Here is an 18640-nt window from a genome sequence, read left to right as displayed (position 1 = left end):
AATTTGCTTTGCAAAACCAACCAACCAGGATAAATAGTTCTTAAAGCCAGGCTTTATGTGGCATTCCATTCTGTTTATTTTTGAACTGTATGCGCCTTTAAAACTTGTTTGGTTTCGCAATGGCTATTGGTGATAAAGTAAATTGATTAACTGCATAGTCCAAGGGGATGATTTACTACTGAACAGGGATGCCAACAGGATTTTCTGGGGCCAGTATACTGTGTGGGGATTCAGCCCTCTGCTGCACATGCAAAAGAAGACACATATGTGAACATAATTTGCATATAGTGTATATCATATGCAGATTTGTACCCCTTTTTGCAGGTAGGTCTGAAACATATCAGGGATCACACACAGAAATAAGAGGTCTGACGGACAAAATATCAATAGGGGAAGCTTTCCCTATAACTGTAGTTCCATACCAGTACAACTTTGCTCTGTTTAATATCCCTCTGCAACATAGCTGGTAAAGACATGAGAGAACTGCTCTCCTCCACAGCCAGCCCCAAACCATGCAAATAAATCAAGTTTCATGAGTTGTAAACTAGTTATCTCACTGTAGGTCTTCGTCTGCTGATTTTAGGATAGCAAAACTGCATTCAGCGCAAGCTCAACCTAGTATTGTGGATGGAGGGAGTCAAAAGCGATTTCAGATATAGGCAATTCTGCTCAGATGCTCATGACTGGATAGCAAGATTTAAATAGGGGGAAAGCAAGCAGAGCATTAATTTGTTGTGGTTATTTATTAATAACTACACCAATTTTTTTTCTTTTTTTGAGCAAACAGGATTTGAAATCCCTACTCAGCCATGAAGTTCATTTGGTGCCCATGAACCAGACACTGTCTCTTAGAATAACCCACCTCACAGGAGAAACATGTACCACCGTCAAGTGAGCTAGCTCAGGACTGAGTTAATACAACTGAAGTGGTCCTCTCTGCCTGCACCTAGGGAGTGCATCACCCCCCTTCGCCCCAACTAGAGCTGGAGATGCAGCCTGTTATATAAACAACATGTGAAAATTGTGAGCTATCTGTGTCCTTTAGCTATTTCAGCAGCTAAATGTCTGCTTTGTTTACTATTGTTGTGGATGTACTACAGAGAGGTCCAAGACCAGATGGGGAAAGAGCCAAAGCCAAATGATGGGTGTTTCTTGACCTGAAGTTGGACCAGTTTATTGAATCCCCCAAGGCAAAGGAAAGTAGTTATTATTTAAAGTTGATCCCTAGATGGCATCAAGAACACAGCTTTACTTCTCTTGTGCCTCCAACAAAACATATTTAGGTGGTGTATTTTACACAGTCTATGTAGGAGAAGGTACCATTGATAGGTTGTATTGAACAAATTTCCCTTCAAATTAGCCCTAATTGGTGCTGATGGTATAGATTTGAACAACTATTCCTACTCAGTTTGCTGCATTGTAAGATTATATTTTATCAGCTCCCTTCCCCATTTCCTTTTATATGTTGGTTGTAATTGTTCTCTTTCAGTGCAGACAGAATTAGATATATTTTGTATTGTTTATTTCTGGTTGACTTGTAACAAATGGAGTTTCAAGGCATGGTGTTCTATGTTTTATTAATAATAGTTTGATTATGTTTCTTAGTTGAAAAAACCATAAACTAAACTGAGGACATTTTTTGATATACTAGAGTTAGTGCTTGATCATAAGAGATAATGTTGTGGGATAACCAGGCTCATATAACCAACAACACTTATATCTAATTAATGCACGAAGGGGTTAATACCATAAACTATCCTACCAAACTTAGCTATGTCCACTTCCTCTCACCTTGGGAGGAACTGTGTAATCAAGCCTTTGTTCTCTCCCAGTCTACTTGAGAAGCTCAGTGAGTGAAGAGGTTTGAACTGGTTGCTCCAGTTCAGACTGCATGGCTCTCACAAACCACTCTTATGTTCCTATATCAGTAATTTTGGAACTTTCACCACTTTGCAACTAAGCCAAGTTTTATTGCCCATGCAACTTTCTGAAGCACACAAATCTGACCTTTGAAGGGTTTGTAAGTAAACCATTCTTAACTTACCAAACGTGGTCTTTTTCTATGCTAGGGGAAGAGGGAAACTTTGGAAGGAACTTCAGTTTTAAAGGTCTAACTACCGTACCTATATTTCCATGCTTTACTCTGCTATGTGTTTTGTGATTTTAAATCTCTGCTGTGGTTCTCTCAATTAAGAATGAAGTTAAAGGAGATATTCCAAGAGCTTTACCTTCTTCACTGCTTGCCAGACGCCACCAAACAGAGGATCTGGAATGAAAGTTCTGGATAATAATTTTCTGCCCAGAAGGCTACTTCCAGCACCACTCAAAGTTTAAAGTGGAGGTGGGGCAAATAAGTTGAAAACTAAGTTTCCCCCCTGCTTAGGCAGCATGATGCTACAGCATGCCATGAGTACTTGCACATGGACAGCTGAATAACAAAAACAAAACCCATAATATAAAACAAATTTGAAAATACTGAGGATAAAAAGGCAGAAATTGTCAGAGGCATATAGATTAGCTAATGTTTCATGAGGTGTGTGTGGAACTCACAGGCTACAGTAGCAGGTGAAAACCTTTATTCAAATTGGCCTCAAATTAATATGGCCATCTTAGCCAGGGAATGTATACTCATGCTAGATTTAAACAAGCTTGGAACTAGCTCAAACAATCTGGAAATGACAAACAAAATGAAGTGCTTGGAAATCTCTTTTTTCATAAAAGAAATGCTGTAAAATAAATCAGATAGTCTTGTAAAACAACACCAATATAGGCCCAGAAAGAATTACCTTAGATATTTTGTGTTGTAGACAATTTATTTCTACTCACAGTAGACCAGTAGAAATGAATGGACCTAAGCTAGTCAGAGATCACTGCAGATGGTGAAAGCAGTCATGAAATGAAAATACGCCTGCTCCTTGGGAGAAAGGCGATGGTAAACCTAGACAGCATCTTAAAAAGCAGAGACATCACCTTGCCAACAAAGGTCCGTATAGTTAAAGCCATGGTTTTCCCAGTAGTGATGTATGGAAGTGAGAGCTGGACCATAAAGAAGGCTGATCGCCGAAGAATTGATGCTTTTGAATTATGGTGCTGGAGGAGACTCTTGAGAGTCCCATGGACTGCAAGAAGATCAAACGCATCCATTCTTAAGGAAATCAGCCCTGAGTGGTCACTGGAAGGACAGATCATGAAGCTGAGGCTCCAATACTTTGGCCACCTCATGAGAAGAGAAGACTCCCTGGAAAAGACCCTGATGTTGGGAAAGATTGAGGGCACCAGGAGAAGGGGACAACAGAGGACAAGATGGTTGGACAGTGTTCTCAAAGCCACAAACATGAGTCTGACCAAACTGCGGGAGGCAGTGGAAGACAGGAGTGCCTGGTGTGCTCTGGTCCATGGGGTTGTGAAGAGTCGGACACGACTAAACGACTAAACAACAAGCTAGTCAGATCCACTCATTTCAGTTGGTCTACTCCAAAACTACTTCAATTGGTCTTTGAATAACATTGGATACAACCCCCATGGTAGGTAGGCATATAGATAGTTAGACAGAGTTCCTGAGTAAAGTAGTATAAGGCTAGAAACCTTGATCAACAGCTTATGGAGAAGTAAATCAAAAAAGTGATAAAAGGGAACAATGTGAGAAGTCTAGTAGCGCTACACAGATTGTTGTGGTTTCATCTTTTTTTTGTTTGTTTGTTTGTCTTTGTAATGATTTGGTCTTTTAATTAAATGGTGACATATTGGCTGTATATATTTAGGAATCCCCCTGATGACCTATGTACTGAGCATTGATCTTGATTTTCTTCCTTGGAGGCTTTTAAGCAGAGGTTGGATGGCAATCTGTCATGTATGATCTAGTTGAGATCCCTGTAACGCAGGGGGTTGGACTTGATGACCCCCACGATCCCTTCCCAGATACAATTTTAATATTCTGACTCTAGAAACAAACTGTTGCCTATTGTGTCAGAAGGAGACCTCCATCACATCCCCCTAGTAATGTTACAATGCTTTACAAGGTGTTTACCCTCTTTACGTGAGGCAAGTGAATGAATGATTAAATGGATGTGGTGCTTTAGTAAATAATTATATCTGCAGTATTGGGCAGGGGGCGACAGGCAACTCAACAAGCCTCTGTGTCACTGATATATGTCTGTCTCAAACGCATTGTATGTGTTTGGTGAAATTGGGCACCATATGGGAGAGATAAATATGACGAGCCCTGCCTAAAGGTGCCTCTGTAGGCATGCTTAGATGGCGATGGCATCTAAACAAGATGTGTCCAAAGTGTTGGGTTCTGACTGACGTTCTGTTGTACAGAATATGAGTCTGGTTGACTCAAAGAGACTTAAAAAAACACTTAAGATTAACTTAAAAGAGACAGAAGGGAAAATGTGTTTTAGACTAACTGAATATCCATCGGGACTAACTTTAACCTTAATTCTTATTGGGTATGAAAAGTAGCCGCAATAGCTGCTTTGCTATGTATTTCAATTTAATTTTAAATATGTCGAGAGCAGGCCACTAAATCTGGCCATGATGCTAACTAACCCTGAAGTGATGTGCAGTTCTGGGAGCGAAAGGTTGCAGTGTGCTATCTTGTGGGCTGGAGGCTTGGTGTAAAGAAAAGCGCATACTTTGTCAAGGGCAAGATGTGGAATCCTTGACGCTTCAATGTCTGTTTGCTAGGCTGGTTGTCTGCCAAAACCCCACCAAACAGGGGGAACCCACATGCGTGCAACTTCACAGCTGTTGCCCTTGTCACAGCTGCCACACAGCCTTTCCCTCGGTACTGAGGGAGAGTGTAGCCATGTGCCAAACTTCCCACTGGATCACTAAGGCACCAGGAAACCAGCTGGCCTTCTTTGTCCAGGAGGCAAGCACTAGGGAAGTTGTGGATCAGGCTGTCCAGATAGCGCAGGCTCCAATCATTGCGCCCAACACTCCAGTTTTCATTGAGCAGAGCTGAATGAGAGGAGTTTAGGCTGCCGAAGTGGAAGAGGCCACTTCTGTACCTGAAATACAAAGAGAGGCAGTGATTTTCATGAGAGAAAGGTTCTTGAGAGCAGAAGAAGCAGTAAGGCCTACAAGGCCTACACAATCATTCAAGCCTAAGCCTGCTAACAGCAAACTGCTAAGTCACTGTGACTCGTGACTCATCTTGGGTGAAGACTCATTCTCTCTGTAAGAGTAGCCAGCCTCTCTATGGGCCTCAGTCAGAGAGCTGTATGGATTGTGTATGGAGTAGTCTGTGAACAGTGCTGCTGTTGTTGCCATGTAAAGCTAAGGCAGACAGAGTGGCTCCAGGACCTCTGTGAAGAGTCAGATAGCTGCTATGAGCACTCTGTGTACGCTCTTTAACTATGCGGTTTCTGAATAAGCTTATTTTCTTCAGTAGTGTTTTATTCTGTTTATAAAGAAGACTCTGCTATGATTAATTTACCGCTGCGCGACAGTGATGGCGGTTGAGCAGACTGAAAGCATCCCGTAGGCTTAAAAAGTATTTCATCACCATCAACTGGAAGAAAGGAACAGGAAGTTGCAAGAGAAAGCTCAGGAAGTGACTCTGTGACTTTCTCCTCCTGTTTTGTGGGCAGAATTAAGCCAGGACATAGCAATCAGATGTGGAACTTTTTGTTGGGTTACAATTCACTGCTTACTGATTACGAGGAGGAATGTTTGAGAATTCTGATGAAAATAGAAGCAGAAATTGCTGGTGTTCACCTAGTCAGCCCTTTTCCAGAACAGAAAACAGTCCAATGAATACTGAATATTTGCTGTTGTTATTTTCGGTCCACAAATAATATGCACTCACTAACCGGCTCTGACAGTAGGCAGATGGGTCAGGATGCAGGACTGTCTGGTAGAAGTATGGCTTAAGACTGACACGTCTGGACTCTGCAATCTCTCTGGCAGCTTCATATAAGCCATCTTGGAGCCCTGCACACAATGAAAATGAGATGTCAACCTGGGGGTGAGGAATTATATTTTCTAATGCTCTGTGTCTGCACCTCTCTTGGCATTGTATGATTATAGTGTTGTGTGCCAGCCCAGTATTTGAGCTGTGCGAGATTCCAGGGGTTCCAGGCGCTTACCCAGGGTTGGTGTTTCCTTTGGAATGAGGTACAGCAGAGACTGTGGTGTCTCTGTGGCATGTGGTTTATTTACACATATACACAACCTGAGCAGTATTAACACCCCAAGAGGGACTCGCTTCCCCCATGGTCACAGCTCTCAACTCAGCTTTTGCCCACCCATTTTCTAACTACCCACCCATTTTCCATCTCACACAGAGCCACTTCCTTTGTGCCTCTCAATGTCTCATCACCTTACCAGGATACTAGCTTTGCTATTCCAGGAATGGAATAAGTAGAGGGTGAGGAGCTTTACCTTGAAGCTGAAAGGCCTTTCCCCAGTCAATGGCTTCTGCATTTTCCAACAGTGTTCGCCAGGCGTCTACATCCCAGTAGAAAGCAGTATGAAAGTTGGAGTAGCAATCCTGCTTGTCTTTCACTACCTGCAGAATGTGGCACAGTCATTTGGCTATTGACAGGACACAGGCATCAGGGGTTGGTTGGGTCTTATTAATGATGGAGAGCAGGAGCAAGAGAAAGGCAAAGAGGCAGGAACAGGCCCAACACCACCACGGAGTGCGTCTCCAATGGCTTTCCAGCCTCAGAAGCTACCGTCTCTTGGGCTTTTCTCACAGGTTCAGGTGACGGGTTATGGGAGAATTCTCACCTCCTTACGTGGGCGGGTAAGGACAACTTTAAACTCCGGCCAAGAGTCCACCACCACTTCGTGCTGAGCTGGATTTCTACGGTTGATGTGCATCACAGCTCCGTTGGCCTGCCAAGGAAAGGAGGGCAGTTAGCTAGAGCAAAAATCCATGTTGCTCCATGAGGAAATGCCATTTGTTAAATTGATGGAGAAAGGGGACGGCAGTAGAGGAGCGAGGATTACCGGAAGAGCCTGGGGCAGGTGCCGTTGCAGCACAGTCTCAAGCAGCTTCAACTTGGATGGGCAGGTCAGGATCTGCATGGCTGGCCAAAGAGGGGCTGGGGGCTACGTCAGGTTCCAGGAAAGATAACGTGGGGGGGAAGGAAACACTTGAAGGGGACGAAAAGCAGAAAGAAATGCATCAGATCCTTACACTCAGTGCTACCGGACAATCCACAACCAGAATGACTTGCCATTTCTCATGAAATCTCTAGTACTCAAATTACTTCACTAATTATGTCTGTAGATTAGGGATATATGGAGTTGACTCCTATTCTGGCTGAGCAGATCGACACTGGCTGCCCCTCATTCAGACAGTCCCCAACTCCCCTTTGCAGCTTGTCAAACCATTTCCTTATTTTTCTAGCGTTGAGGCAGAGCTGAATTGGTAGGCAAGAAGATTTGAGTCCCGCTTATTTAGGGGGATTAGATTGTCCCCTTCCGAGGTCCACAATGACAGCTGCAGTGCTTACCTGAAGGGACACGTCTGCCTTTGAGAAGAAGGTAGCAGCCTATTGCTGGGCCACTGGCATGATATGGAATGCCATCCTTGCTCAGACAATTTATCCACTTAAACATTTTTTAAAAAAAATTCCTGAAGCAATAAGCCATTAACTGGCTGGTGCCTTGGCCTTTTTCCCAGTGTCTCAACAGAGAAGGAAGTTTGGCTGCAAAATACTTTTGCTTGACTCAGATGGTCACAAGAGAACATGAGAGATTTGGCATAAACTATGACTTATGTCCAGGCTTCCATGCGCCCTTGGCAAGGAGCTGTATCATCAACTCTGAAGCCGCCCTGCTGGGCGCTCCACCCCTCCAAGCCAGAGTCAAGGGGTGTGACGCCCCCCCTAGGAGCAGGGGCCAACCTAATCATTCCCTAGGTACGCCCCTGCTTACACTTGGCCAAGACTTCTCAACCCTGCACAGATCTACTTTGTTTCAAGTTCAGAGCAGGACAGCTAGGTATTCATTCACCAGGTTCTCTTTCTCATTTCACTGCAATGTGGTAACGGGATGAGCTCTGACAACATGCAAAAGTCAGGATGCCCAACATCCCCAGTGAGGTAAAAGCTCCCTTTTCAATCTGTTTCAGTAAGAATCCAAGAAAATGCACTCCAAGTTATACACCAGGGGTATATATATATATATATATATATATATATATATATATATATGCAGGTTTTGGTGTCTTCGGGTGTCTTCCTGTGTAAGAGTCGGGGTGTCTGTGCGACGTTTCGACGAGGTCTCACTCGTCATCTTCAGGCTGGTGCTTTCGGCTTCTTGTTACTGGAACAGAGCAGAGTCTGGTGTTTGAGTTCCTATAAATACTGTTGAGGGGTGTGGTGTATAGCCTCCAACGTTCTGGGCAGAGAGGAAGTTCCTAGATTAGTGTGCCTTTTCTTCTTTTGTTCCTTAATTACTTGAGGGATATCTTGGGTGATTTCATGAGTGATATTCTGAATATCACTGGGTGGGTCATTAAGTGTAGATTAGTTGCTAAAGCTTTCGTGTCTTGACCTCTTGAGCTTGTGAAGAGTTTTTCTGAGAAGATGGCTGTGCTGCATTTAGTTGTGCTCTGGCTTGGCTTCGTGTATAGGGGCGAGCTATGGTTTTGTGCCTTGTGCCAGCCAGATCTGTGTAGGGATTGCAGGGGGGTGCAGCATCCGGAGGTGCCACTATAGTTTGGCTACTGGATGGAGTCTGTAATATGTCTGTGGAGAGGGTCTGGGTTTGGGTCTGGTGTGGTTGATTGGTGACGGCGTTCTGTGTGCCTCTGGTTCTGGTGTCGGTTTTTGTGGGGAGGGCTAATTTCCAGATGTCTGGCAGGCGGGACGTGTCGTCACGCTTGTTCATGTTGTGAGGGTGTTTCTCTATCTCGATGGCTTCCATGATTATTCTCTTGTGGTGATGTTCCATGTTAAAGAGCAATTTGGAATCTGCAAAATTAATTTCGTGTCCTGTTTCTTTCACCAGACTCTGCTCTGTTCCAGTAACAAGAAGCCGAAAGCACCAGCCTGAAGATGACGAGTGAGACCTCGTCGAAACGTCGCACAGACACCCCGACTCTTACACGGGAAGACACCCGAAGACACCAAAACCTGCATTCCTGTACCCGTGAAAATCTACGAAAGCATATATATATATATATATATATATATATATATATATATATATATATATATCTTCTGTCTTGGTGCCAAATTTTGATAAGTCGATACAGAGTACACAGTTAGCTGGTTCATACATAACTTTAAACCACAGTTAAAACTCAACTATGATTTAATGTTCACCTAAAGATGGAAGAGAGGGACGTGGGTGGCACTGTGGGTTAAACCACAGAGCCTAGGACTTGCTGATCAGAAGGTCAGCGGTTTGAATCCCTGTGATGGGGTGAGCTCCCATTGCTCAGTCCCTGCTCCTGCCAACCTAGAAGTTCAAAAGCATGTCAAAGTGCAGGTAGATAAATAGGTACTGCTCTGGCAGGAAGGGAAACGGCATTTCCGTGCGCTGCTCTGGTTCGCCAGAAGCGGCTTAGTCATGCTGGCCACATGACCTGGAAGCTGTATGCCGGCTCCCTCAGCCAATAAAGCGAAATGAGCACCACAACCCCAGAGTTGGTCACGACTGGACCTAATGGTCAGGGGTTCCTTTACCTTTTAAGGATGGAAGCAGACCTGAGTAACAAATAGTTCTTCCTTTTTATAGATGAGAAAGCCTTCCATAGTAGAAGGTGATTAAGTTGACCTGGTATGGGAAGAGGTGTTGGGGGCCTAGCTGAGGAAGCAAAGGTTAACTCTTCCCTCTCCAGATGCAATTTCCAAAATTGCCCCTCTTTTGTTACAACTAGATTTGGAAACAAAGCATACTACTGGCTCCAATGTAATTGGTGTGGGATGATCTTCCTGGAAATTGCAGGAAGATGAAAGGTTAACTCTTCCGCTGGTGTGCTCTCCACAAAGAGCACCTCTGGTATTATGTTTTTTAAAAACATCTTTTTCAAGTGTAATTGCTGGTGGTACTGCTGGTGGGTAGGGTTTAGAGTGAGTGTGTGGCTGCAGGTCAAATGTGAGCGGTTGTCAATGACTATTTATCAGGTTTGCAAATATGCCCATGGTGCCAAAAAAGATTGGCCACCACTGCCAACCCATGACTTTTGGGAGAACTCAAAAACATGCGCAATATATTGTGATATTTTGGTTGGCCTAATGGTATTTATTTATGTATTCTTTATTAAATTACTATACCCTGCTCTTCATCCATAGATCTCAGGGCAGCTAACAACATAAAAATACAATATAAAAACACAAAATACGTAATAAAATCAAGAGCAAACAAACAAAACAAAACACACAAACCAATACCCACCTCCCAAAAAAATATTGGAAATGCTAATATTTCACTATTATATCATTAGACCATTGCTTGGCTGGTTGACCATTCTAGATATATGGCTTAAGGTACCTTAAGTGATATTTTTAAGAAAACCTGTATGTATAAGAGAGGAACAGGAAACCCCAGGATTGGGGGAGTGATGGGTTTGTTTCTCTTTCATTCAGAGAGCTACTGAAGTCAAAGAGAGGAGATACTTTGGGACTCTCTCCTCCTCCCTTTACTAAACTGAAGAATGTATGCAGACATGACACAATTCAGATAATATCTGGGAGCCCATATATTTCAGCAAATTCTGCGTTCGGACATTATTCATGGCAGTATGGCCATATACAGGGTATCCTGCCACGTGGCTTTTCATGGACAGTGCCCTCGTCACTATAGCTGAGTAGCCCCTTCGGCGGTGGGATGGAAGGGTGTAGCCATGTATTTGTGCACCAAGAGGATCTGTGATGGCCCAGCTGATAGGATGACCATTGCTGTCCAGGATGCAGATATTGGGGAAGCACTTCACCATGTTGTCCAGAAACCGCCGGCTTTGTTCATTGCCCCCATAGGGCCATGTTTCATTTAGGATGTCAACATGGGAGCTTTTCAAGGTGGAAATTGTGAAGCTGGGATCTAGCCTGGAAGAAAAGACAGGCAAGAACAATATAGACAGAGATGTTGGGAGAACCCAGGAACCACCTTTTTGGCTCAGATCAAAGGTTCATCTAGTCCAACACATGGTAACACTGGCCAGCAACCTGAGTAAGTTGCAAGCAGGAAACCAGTTTGCTTTTGCACACATGGGCTGCTATATGGTGTCAACATAGCCATTAATAGACAAAACATCTTTAGGAAACTTGTAGTGCCACCTTTGGTGCTTTGCTGTGCCAGCCAGGAGAAGGCAGACTTGGAAAGAGTGAATGCAAGGTTTGACCATAGTATTTTGGCTATGGAGATTCTCCAACTGGAAGCACCACGGGTTAACCAGTGCCTCAAGCAGAAAGGAAGAAAGGGGGGCAGCAAGGTGGACACTTACTGGCGCTGAGGCATTTTGTCTGGGTTAGGGTTCAGGTAGGTGAAGTGGGGAGTTGCAGTCAGATGAACTTTCTTGGCGGCAGCAGCATCTTTAGAGACGTCATAGATCCCATTCTGGTTCCCTGTAAAATAGTAAAATATTCAACAATGAAGAGAAAGATATTGTGTGTGTGTTTTGAGGATAGGGCAAGAAGTTCTTCAGTGCATCAGGCCCGCAGTAGGGGGCAAAATGTTAACCAGGCAAGACTCTGACCATTCTTTTTCAGGTTTTACTGGTGCAAACTATTTACAGTGCATAACTCCAAAGTTCATGTCTGTCTTAGTCACTTGCAGATTCCGGGAGTGGCCCCTTCCAGTTTCTCCACCAGCATAGGAACTTAGACACCCCAAATCTCCGCCTCCCCTCCTTGCGTTTCACCCCTGTGTGCAAGCAGGGTGACGGAAGCAGCGTGTTTGCCTCCTGGTCGGCCGGGCTAGCTGAGGCACTAGGGCTCCCCGTAGCATCTTTGAGCCTTCCCTTCCCCCTGCTTCCCTGGAGGTGTGGCTTTCTCCACTGCCAGACGAGGAGCTGCTTCTTAGAAGCGCCGGAGGCTCCCTGTATCCCCCTGCCTCCCTCCCCCTTTCCGATGGCAGTCCCCTGATGGCACTACCCATCTTCCAATTTGACACCTGATATTGACATTTTAAAAGCCCTTCATAGAATAATAATAATAATAATAATAATAATAATTCAACTTATACACCACCCTGTACCCGGAGGTCTTAGAGCAGTTCACAACAAGACCACAACATACAGTGGTGCCTCGCAAGACGAAAATAATTCGTTCCGCGAGTCTTTTCGTCTTGCGATGTTTTTCGTCTTGCAAAGCACGGTCCGTTGCAACTGCGCCTCTTCAAGCGGCTTTAAGAAAAAAGCGCAATACGTTTTCGTCTTGCGAAGCAAGCCCATAGGGAAATTCGTCTAGCGAAGCAATGCAAAACCGAAAAACCCTTTCGTCTAGCGAGTTTTTCGTCTTGCGAGGCATTCGTCTTGCGGGGCACCACTGTATAAAATCAAACCAAAAGCAATAACCCAGTAACCCCCCCCCCAAAAAAAGACACATTCTAAAAGGGTGTTGGATGTCAATAAGATCAACTAAAGCCCTGGTTAAAAAGGAACGTTTTTGCCTTGTGCCTAAAGTGATGGTGCCAGGCGAACTTCCCTGGGGAGAGAATTCCATAGACAGGGAGCCACTACAAAGAAGGCCCGTTCTCGTGTTGCCATGTGATGCCATTGCTGATTTGTGTGAATGTCACTCATGCCTAGTTTGGGCCTAAGGTGTAGTTACACCCTCTCTGCCTCTGCAGTCCTGAACAACAAGGAGCAAGGAATACTGACCATTTCCCCATCCCACAGTCTGTATGTGGGATAGATATGATGAAAAGAGATTGGAATAGCCATAATGAGCACATGTTAATTGTGGATTGGGTTGGCTTCAGTCTAATCCAGGGTATAGCCCTAGAAATCAATAAAAATATATTCAAATGTTACCACACTGCTTAGCTACCTTTTATTTGCCATTTAAAAATTCACAGCCAAGGTGCGAAAAGACAGTTAGAAGGGACCACATAGGTAATCCAGTCCAACTGCCTGCAATGCAGGGATCTTTTGCCCAACATGGAGCTTTGAATTTGTAACCCTGAGATTAAGAGTTTCATGCTCTACCGACTGAGCTATCCCAAGTCTATTATCTTATTTTTTCTATGCTTGACTATTGCAGTTCTCTTCTTTCTATTTTGCCTGTTGTTCTGTTCACCCAGACTTCTATTCTTAATTCAGCTGCCTGTGTGGTTTCCTCCCATGTTTTGGTTTACCTAGATTTCCTTTTGGTTACACTCCAGTGACTTTCTTTTCATTAAAGGATCTCTTTGAAGTGATCACATAAAGTATTTTCACTCTTTAGCTCTTTCTCTTTTCTTCCTTTGCCTTCCTCTCATTTCCACTCACTGATATTCTTCACCTCCTGGCTAAAACTCCACCTACTCCTTGATTTCACAGTTCCAGCTTTTCTCTCTCTTGCTTCACATTTCCTCCGGAAACCATCATGGCCTCTCAATATTCACATTGCTCTTTCCTTGCAAATGTTGAAGTAGCAGGTGAAAATGCCTCCCTCTTCCCAAATCTTTAACCACTACTTTCTCTATCCTCTTCACGTTCCTTTTGAGTCCCTCCCTCCTTCTCAATGGGCTTCCGCTTTTTGACTTCATTTCTCAACAACACTTAAGTGTGTGAGACACTTTATCAGGGGCATCAAATCTGGTTTTGCCATCTGAGGTGAAACCGGAAGTGTCACTTTGCCACCGCCACCACCGGGCACTGGCAGAGAAGAGGCACAGGTATTGATACTGAATTTGGGTGAGAGCATGCTGGTGGGGGTGAGATCTCACTCCACAAGATTTCGTGCAGTTTTGACAACATCTCACTGGAAATCAGCACTGGGGCAAGCGAGGGTACCTCCTTCGGGCATCCGCTGCCTCACTCCGCCTGATGGCTGTGCTGGTCCAGCACTTTATATTCAGTGGTGGCTGGTCTTTCAGGGTGAATGGGGCCTGCTTCATCAAGCGCTATCTGCCCACAGCCAGCTCCTCCCACCTGCTTTTTACTTTCATCCAATCTGGGGGGGGGGGCACTTCTATCAGCTTCCTCCTCCTCAGTCTCAGTTTTGCCTCTCGTAGAAGGCAAATGCTGTCTATTATGGGTTCTGGATCCACCTATATTGGTCTCCCTGCCTTCTGCCCTACCAGTTCCAATGAGAACCAGCCACCACAGTTTACATTAATGACAGTAATGTCATTTAAAAAGGGGGGGGGGACTCTCATCTCATAACTTTTCCCTTAGAAAGAACTGCCTTTTACCATAGAGACGAAAGGTTTGCTTCCAGTTGACAGCATCTGTGTCCAGCAACAGTCTCCGGTACACATCAAGATCCCAGTAAAAGGCTGCATATATGTTTTTATACAAATCTGTATTGTCTGTATCGGCCTAAAAGAGAGAGAGATGAAACTCATTAGGATAGGCTCCCTGCCATCTCCTTCTCTAACCAGTTCTTCTCAGGTTGCCAACTTTATTCTGGTAAAATTCCTGTGCTTTTAACTGCCTCCTGACACTTTATCAGATAAAGCTTTTCCTGATGTTGAGATGAAATGATGAGTGAACTTTCACCTGTGGGTCATTCCACGTCATGTCAATGGAGTCATGTCACCCACTGTCTCGGACTTTGATGAAACTTGGTGTACACCCTTCCCTTATGGTTGAAAGAAACCCCCTTAAATTTTCCCCCTCTATCTCAAACGGTTTTGATTTTATAACACTTCTAAGTTTCATGAAATCTGCATTGTCTGTCCCTCTTGAGACCCCGGGACATATACACTTAATTTTTTTTCTCCATAACCAATGATCAGATCTCTGTGAAATCTTACACAGAGCTCAATAAGAGGATGATGATTTCAGGAAAAAACACACCAGCACTCAAAACATTTTATAAATGCCAATATATCAATATCAATATATATCAATCTATATCTATATCTATATCTATATCTATATCTATATCTATATCTATATCTATATCTATATCTATATACACCGCATATAAATGTATTTTTTTTTGCTGGAAAAACCAGGTTAAGAAAATCTGGAGTGGCCATGATGGAACTCAAAGTTTGTAATGTTGAAAATTATTGCAAAGACATGCTCTTTCTCAACAAAGAATGAAATTAATGAGTTTTTTATTCCTTGTAATGAAAATTCAGATTTTACGTTTTTTGGACATCGTGGGAGGTGGAAATGGCTACTGGGTACAACTTTCCTACAATCCATAGCTGTAATAGAAAAAAATAATGAAAGAAAGGTGTTCATCGTAAAAATTAACATGATATTGGTTATTATAAGTTTCCCCCCAGAAGTAAAGTGCATACTTGTTTTAATTTGGGGATATTTGAATATGAAATTATGAAAATTGGCTATCGGGAAGTAATCCCATTATAATTTTCACAATGGATTTGCACAGATCAAACACACTTGATCAAAACCACTTAAACACTAGAAAAACTGATCTGATCATTGGTTATGGAGAAAAAATAAAATGTACATGTGCCGAGGGTCTCAAGAGGGACAGACAACGCAGATTTCACAAAACTTTGAAGTGCTATAAAATTAAAACTGTTTGAGATAGAGGAAATTTAATGGGGTTTCTTTCAACCATAAGGGAAGGGTGTACATCAAGTTTCATCAAAATCCAGGACAGTGGATGATGAAACCCTTGTTTTTTTGCGTTGATTTGATGTGGAATGACCCCTGCTCTAATGCCAAAGGTGCCCTCCTAAACAAAAGCCAACATCCCCTTTGGTTTGAGCCTGGCTTAGAGGAAGTCCCCCCGGCTTTAATAATTCGCTAGGTTGGCATGCGTATCTGTGGTATGACAAGGGGAAAACACACGGAATGTTTAAAAACCATATTGTCAGAAAAGCAATATATATGGTCTGGAAAAAATACAAAGACTTATTGGAAAGCAAAACTCCGAGGTGGATTTCACCAATAGAGGCCAAGGCTCGGAAAAAACCCAATATGGAGGCATACTGGCCGAAATATTGGGAAATAATAGAAAACATTGGAGGTAATTGGAGGTTGCAGAGCTTTGAAAAATTAAAGGATAAGGTGCAAAATTGGTTACACTATGCCCAAATTAATGAGGTCTTTAAGCTAGACAAAAAAACAGGATTCCAGGTGGAAAAATCGAAACTTGAGACAGAGTTGTTAGAACCAAAGACCAAGTTATTATCGAGAATGTATAACTTGCTGCTTAAATGGAACACTCAGGATGAGACAGTTAAATCAGCGATGATAAAATGGGCTCAGGACATTGGTTATAATATCATGTCTGAAGACTGGGAGAGGTTATGGACCACCGGTATGAAGTTTACTGCATGTAATGCTCTGAAAGAAAATATTATGAAAATGGTATACAGGTGGTACATGACCCCGGTCAAGCTGGCTAAGATATACCATTTGTCCGATAACAAATGCTGGAAATGTAAGGAAGCTGAGGGGACATTCTTTCACCTTTGGTGGACTTGTCCAAGATTGAAGGCCTTCTGGGAAATGATTTATAACGAGTTAAAAAAGGTGTTCAAGTACACCTTCCCCAAGAAACCGGAGGCCTTCCTTCTGGGCATTGTCGGCCAGAAGGTGTTAAAAAAGGATAGAACCTTTTTTATGTATGCTACAACAGCAGCAAGAATCCTTATCGCTAAGCATTGGAAGACCCAAGATTTGCCCACACTGGAGGACTGGCAGACGCAATTGATGAACTACATGGAACTAGCCGAGATGACTGCAAGGATCCGAGATTTGGGAGAAGAGGCAATGGAGGAGGACTGGAAAAAATTTAAAGACTATTTGCAAAAGTATTATAAGTTATATGAATCTTAAGATGCCGTATGACCTGGAATGTTAGCCCCAGCAACGAAAATTTAATTATTTATGAAATTGGATAATATTTATGAAAGAATCAAAGTTTAAATGGGTAAAAATGACAACATGTTATATTTTTAGAGTAAATGGAAAATAAGAGACTTAAACTTAAACTGCAATTGAAAATACAAAGAAACACACGAAATAAGGGTATAATTTGCTGATAACTTTATTGTCAAGAATGCACTATGTGGGAGATGTGGGGAAGTCCAATGGAAATTTGAAATAAGTTGTTGAAATGGTTGTGATTTTCTGTTTTTTTTTCTTTCTTTCTATTCTTTATGTTATTTCTTTCTTCTGTTCTTTCTGTAATTTGGAAAAAATGCAATAAAAATCATTATAAAAAACAAAAACAAAAGCCAACATCCCCTTTGGTTTGAGCCTGGCTTAGAGGAAGTCCCAGCACAGAACACGTAGCATTTCCTCCTGACATCCCACAAAGCACCTCCCACAAAATCCCCAAAGGCTACTACCTCTGTCCGTGGACGAGTCAGGACCGCTTTGCAATCCGGCCAAGAATCCACAATCACCTCATGGCCCACTGGGTTTCCACGGTTTATATTCATGACTGCACCATAGACCTGTCAAAAGTCATAGGATGTTGGTGCTGCAGTTGAAGGAGGCAGCCTGGGAGAAATGTGTGGGGTCTGGGAGAGAAAAAGTGGTGTGGTGTGTCAGGCTTGTATCTGCTGCATGGCTTGAGTGGGGTGTCCTGATCTGAGTAAGCACAAGGGATAGGAGAATCTGTCAATTTCCCTTGATGTTACAGCTGAACGAGGCAGCCTGAGACAAACATTTGAGGAGAGAATCAGTGGTGTGGCCCCTAATTCAGATTTTAATCTGCTGCATGAATCCCACTGTTAGTGACTAGCCCTTGAATGGTATTACCTTGACTGAGGACTTCCTGTTTACCAGCTGATTAACAAAATCTAGGAGCCCACAAGGCAGTGTCACATATTACACTATTTCTCACGAATCCTAGCTCTCTGCTGAGCATATCAACATAATACACACATTTTCAAGCATCTGCTTGTTGAACTTAGAAACTTAAAGCATGCACCTAAAAATGTAACATATAATGGTGTTCTCAGATTCAAAATGTGGAGTTTTAGAAAGATCAAGAGATGTTGACAGGAACCTGCCCCCATTCCTAGCTCTTAAACCAGATTACAAAGCTCAAGATTACCACAACTGTCTGAGGGAGGTTTCTCTTCAGCAGCCTCTCCAGCAACTGCAACTTGGATGCACAGGATAGGATCAACATAGCTTAGGAGGTGAAAGCCGATGGGCTGGTACCAGCAGAAACAATGCCTGTGATGAGCACCTGGGAGAGAGATCAGTTCTTTGCTGCTCACCAGAATCCCCAAACTGAGAAGTCTTTTGTCATTGAAGTGGCTGGGGCAACCCAGTCAGATGGGCAGGGTACAAATAATAAAATTATTTTTATTATTACTTATTTAACCCCTATGTCTACACCCCAGTGTCTGATGGCACAGCTCCCCCTGAGCTTCTAACTGTAACAGGAAAGCCCTCGCCTTCCTTTCAGCTCAATTCTGATAAACAAAAACCTTCTCTTGTGAACTACAGGCAAGAAGCTCTCTTATACTGCTCACCTGCTGTCCAGAACAGTAACACAGACCTTTTCAATTGGAGTCCTCTTTCCAGCTTGGTAACTTTAGGGACTGCTATGATTAGGAGGGGGAATTTATACTAGAG

The 18640-nt window shown here is 43.1% G+C and overlaps 2 protein-coding genes and 1 long non-coding RNA gene across 6 annotated transcripts in view; 1 reads left to right on the top strand and 2 right to left on the bottom strand.

Annotated features, from left to right (window-relative positions):
- Positions 1 to 18640, top strand: part of LOC309526806 — a 43345-nt gene that overhangs the window by 15188 nt on the left and 9517 nt on the right. The window contains exon 4 of one of the 3 annotated variants that reach the window (XR_014216928.1): positions 6710 to 6800. The exons of 1 other annotated variant lie outside the window; for it this stretch is intronic. This is a non-coding gene — a long non-coding RNA (uncharacterized lncRNA). Of the gene's footprint in view, positions 1 to 787; positions 1084 to 6709; positions 6801 to 18640 lie in introns of those variants that run through there. One more of the 3 variants, XR_014216929.1, reaches the window with a different exon arrangement.
- LOC309526546 (glycine N-acyltransferase-like protein 3) lies at positions 4053 to 7102 on the bottom strand. The gene is made up of 5 exons (XM_082212774.1): positions 6964 to 7102; positions 6742 to 6849; positions 6391 to 6517; positions 5820 to 5940; positions 4053 to 5015 (listed from the first exon to the last, which is right to left on the bottom strand). The coding sequence occupies exons 1-5, from the start codon at positions 7039 to 7041 to the stop codon at positions 4595 to 4597; spliced, it is 855 nt and encodes a 284-aa protein (XP_082068900.1). The 5' UTR covers positions 7042 to 7102; the 3' UTR covers positions 4053 to 4594.
- LOC309526552 (glycine N-acyltransferase-like protein 3) lies at positions 10482 to 18580 on the bottom strand. 2 transcript variants are annotated; one of them, XM_082212788.1, is made up of 6 exons: positions 18538 to 18580; positions 18111 to 18248; positions 17398 to 17505; positions 14308 to 14434; positions 11414 to 11534; positions 10482 to 11015 (listed from the first exon to the last, which is right to left on the bottom strand). In XM_082212788.1, the coding sequence occupies exons 2-6, from the start codon at positions 18186 to 18188 to the stop codon at positions 10613 to 10615; spliced, it is 837 nt and encodes a 278-aa protein (XP_082068914.1). In that variant the 5' UTR covers positions 18189 to 18248; positions 18538 to 18580; the 3' UTR covers positions 10482 to 10612. The 2 variants fall into 2 exon arrangements, with proteins under 2 accessions (XP_082068914.1, XP_082068915.1); XM_082212789.1 differs by lacking the exons at positions 17398 to 17505; positions 18538 to 18580 and having other exon boundaries at positions 18111 to 18531.

Source organism: Podarcis vaucheri (genome assembly GCF_965113315.1).
Source record: "Podarcis vaucheri genome assembly, chromosome: 1".
In the NCBI taxonomy this organism is placed as follows: domain Eukaryota; kingdom Metazoa; phylum Chordata; class Lepidosauria; order Squamata; family Lacertidae; genus Podarcis; species Podarcis vaucheri.
This window is presented reverse-complemented; position numbering and strand designations above follow the sequence as displayed.

What these genes read in the sequence shown, in the direction of transcription:
- LOC309526552 (XM_082212788.1), bottom strand. Translation starts at nt 18,188, where the DNA reads ATGTTGATCCTATCCTGTGCATCCAAGTTGCAGTTGCTGGAGAGGCTG. An exon ending in TGACTCGTCCACGGACAGAG is followed by an intron (nt 14,435 to 17,397) that starts GTAGTAGCCTTT and finishes TCTCTCTTTTAG; the next exon opens with GCCGATACAGACAATACAGA. An exon ending in GCAAACCTTTCGTCTCTATG is followed by an intron (nt 11,535 to 14,307) that starts GTAAAAGGCAGT and finishes ACTATTTTACAG; the next exon opens with GGAACCAGAATGGGATCTAT.
- LOC309526546 (XM_082212774.1), bottom strand. Translation starts at nt 7,041, where the DNA reads ATGCAGATCCTGACCTGCCCATCCAAGTTGAAGCTGCTTGAGACTGTG. An exon ending in ACCTGCCCCAGGCTCTTCCG is followed by an intron (nt 6,850 to 6,963) that starts GTAATCCTCGCT and finishes TTTCCTTGGCAG; the next exon opens with GCCAACGGAGCTGTGATGCA. An exon ending in TCTGCCTACTGTCAGAGCCG is followed by an intron (nt 5,016 to 5,819) that starts GTTAGTGAGTGC and finishes TTTGTATTTCAG; the next exon opens with GTACAGAAGTGGCCTCTTCC.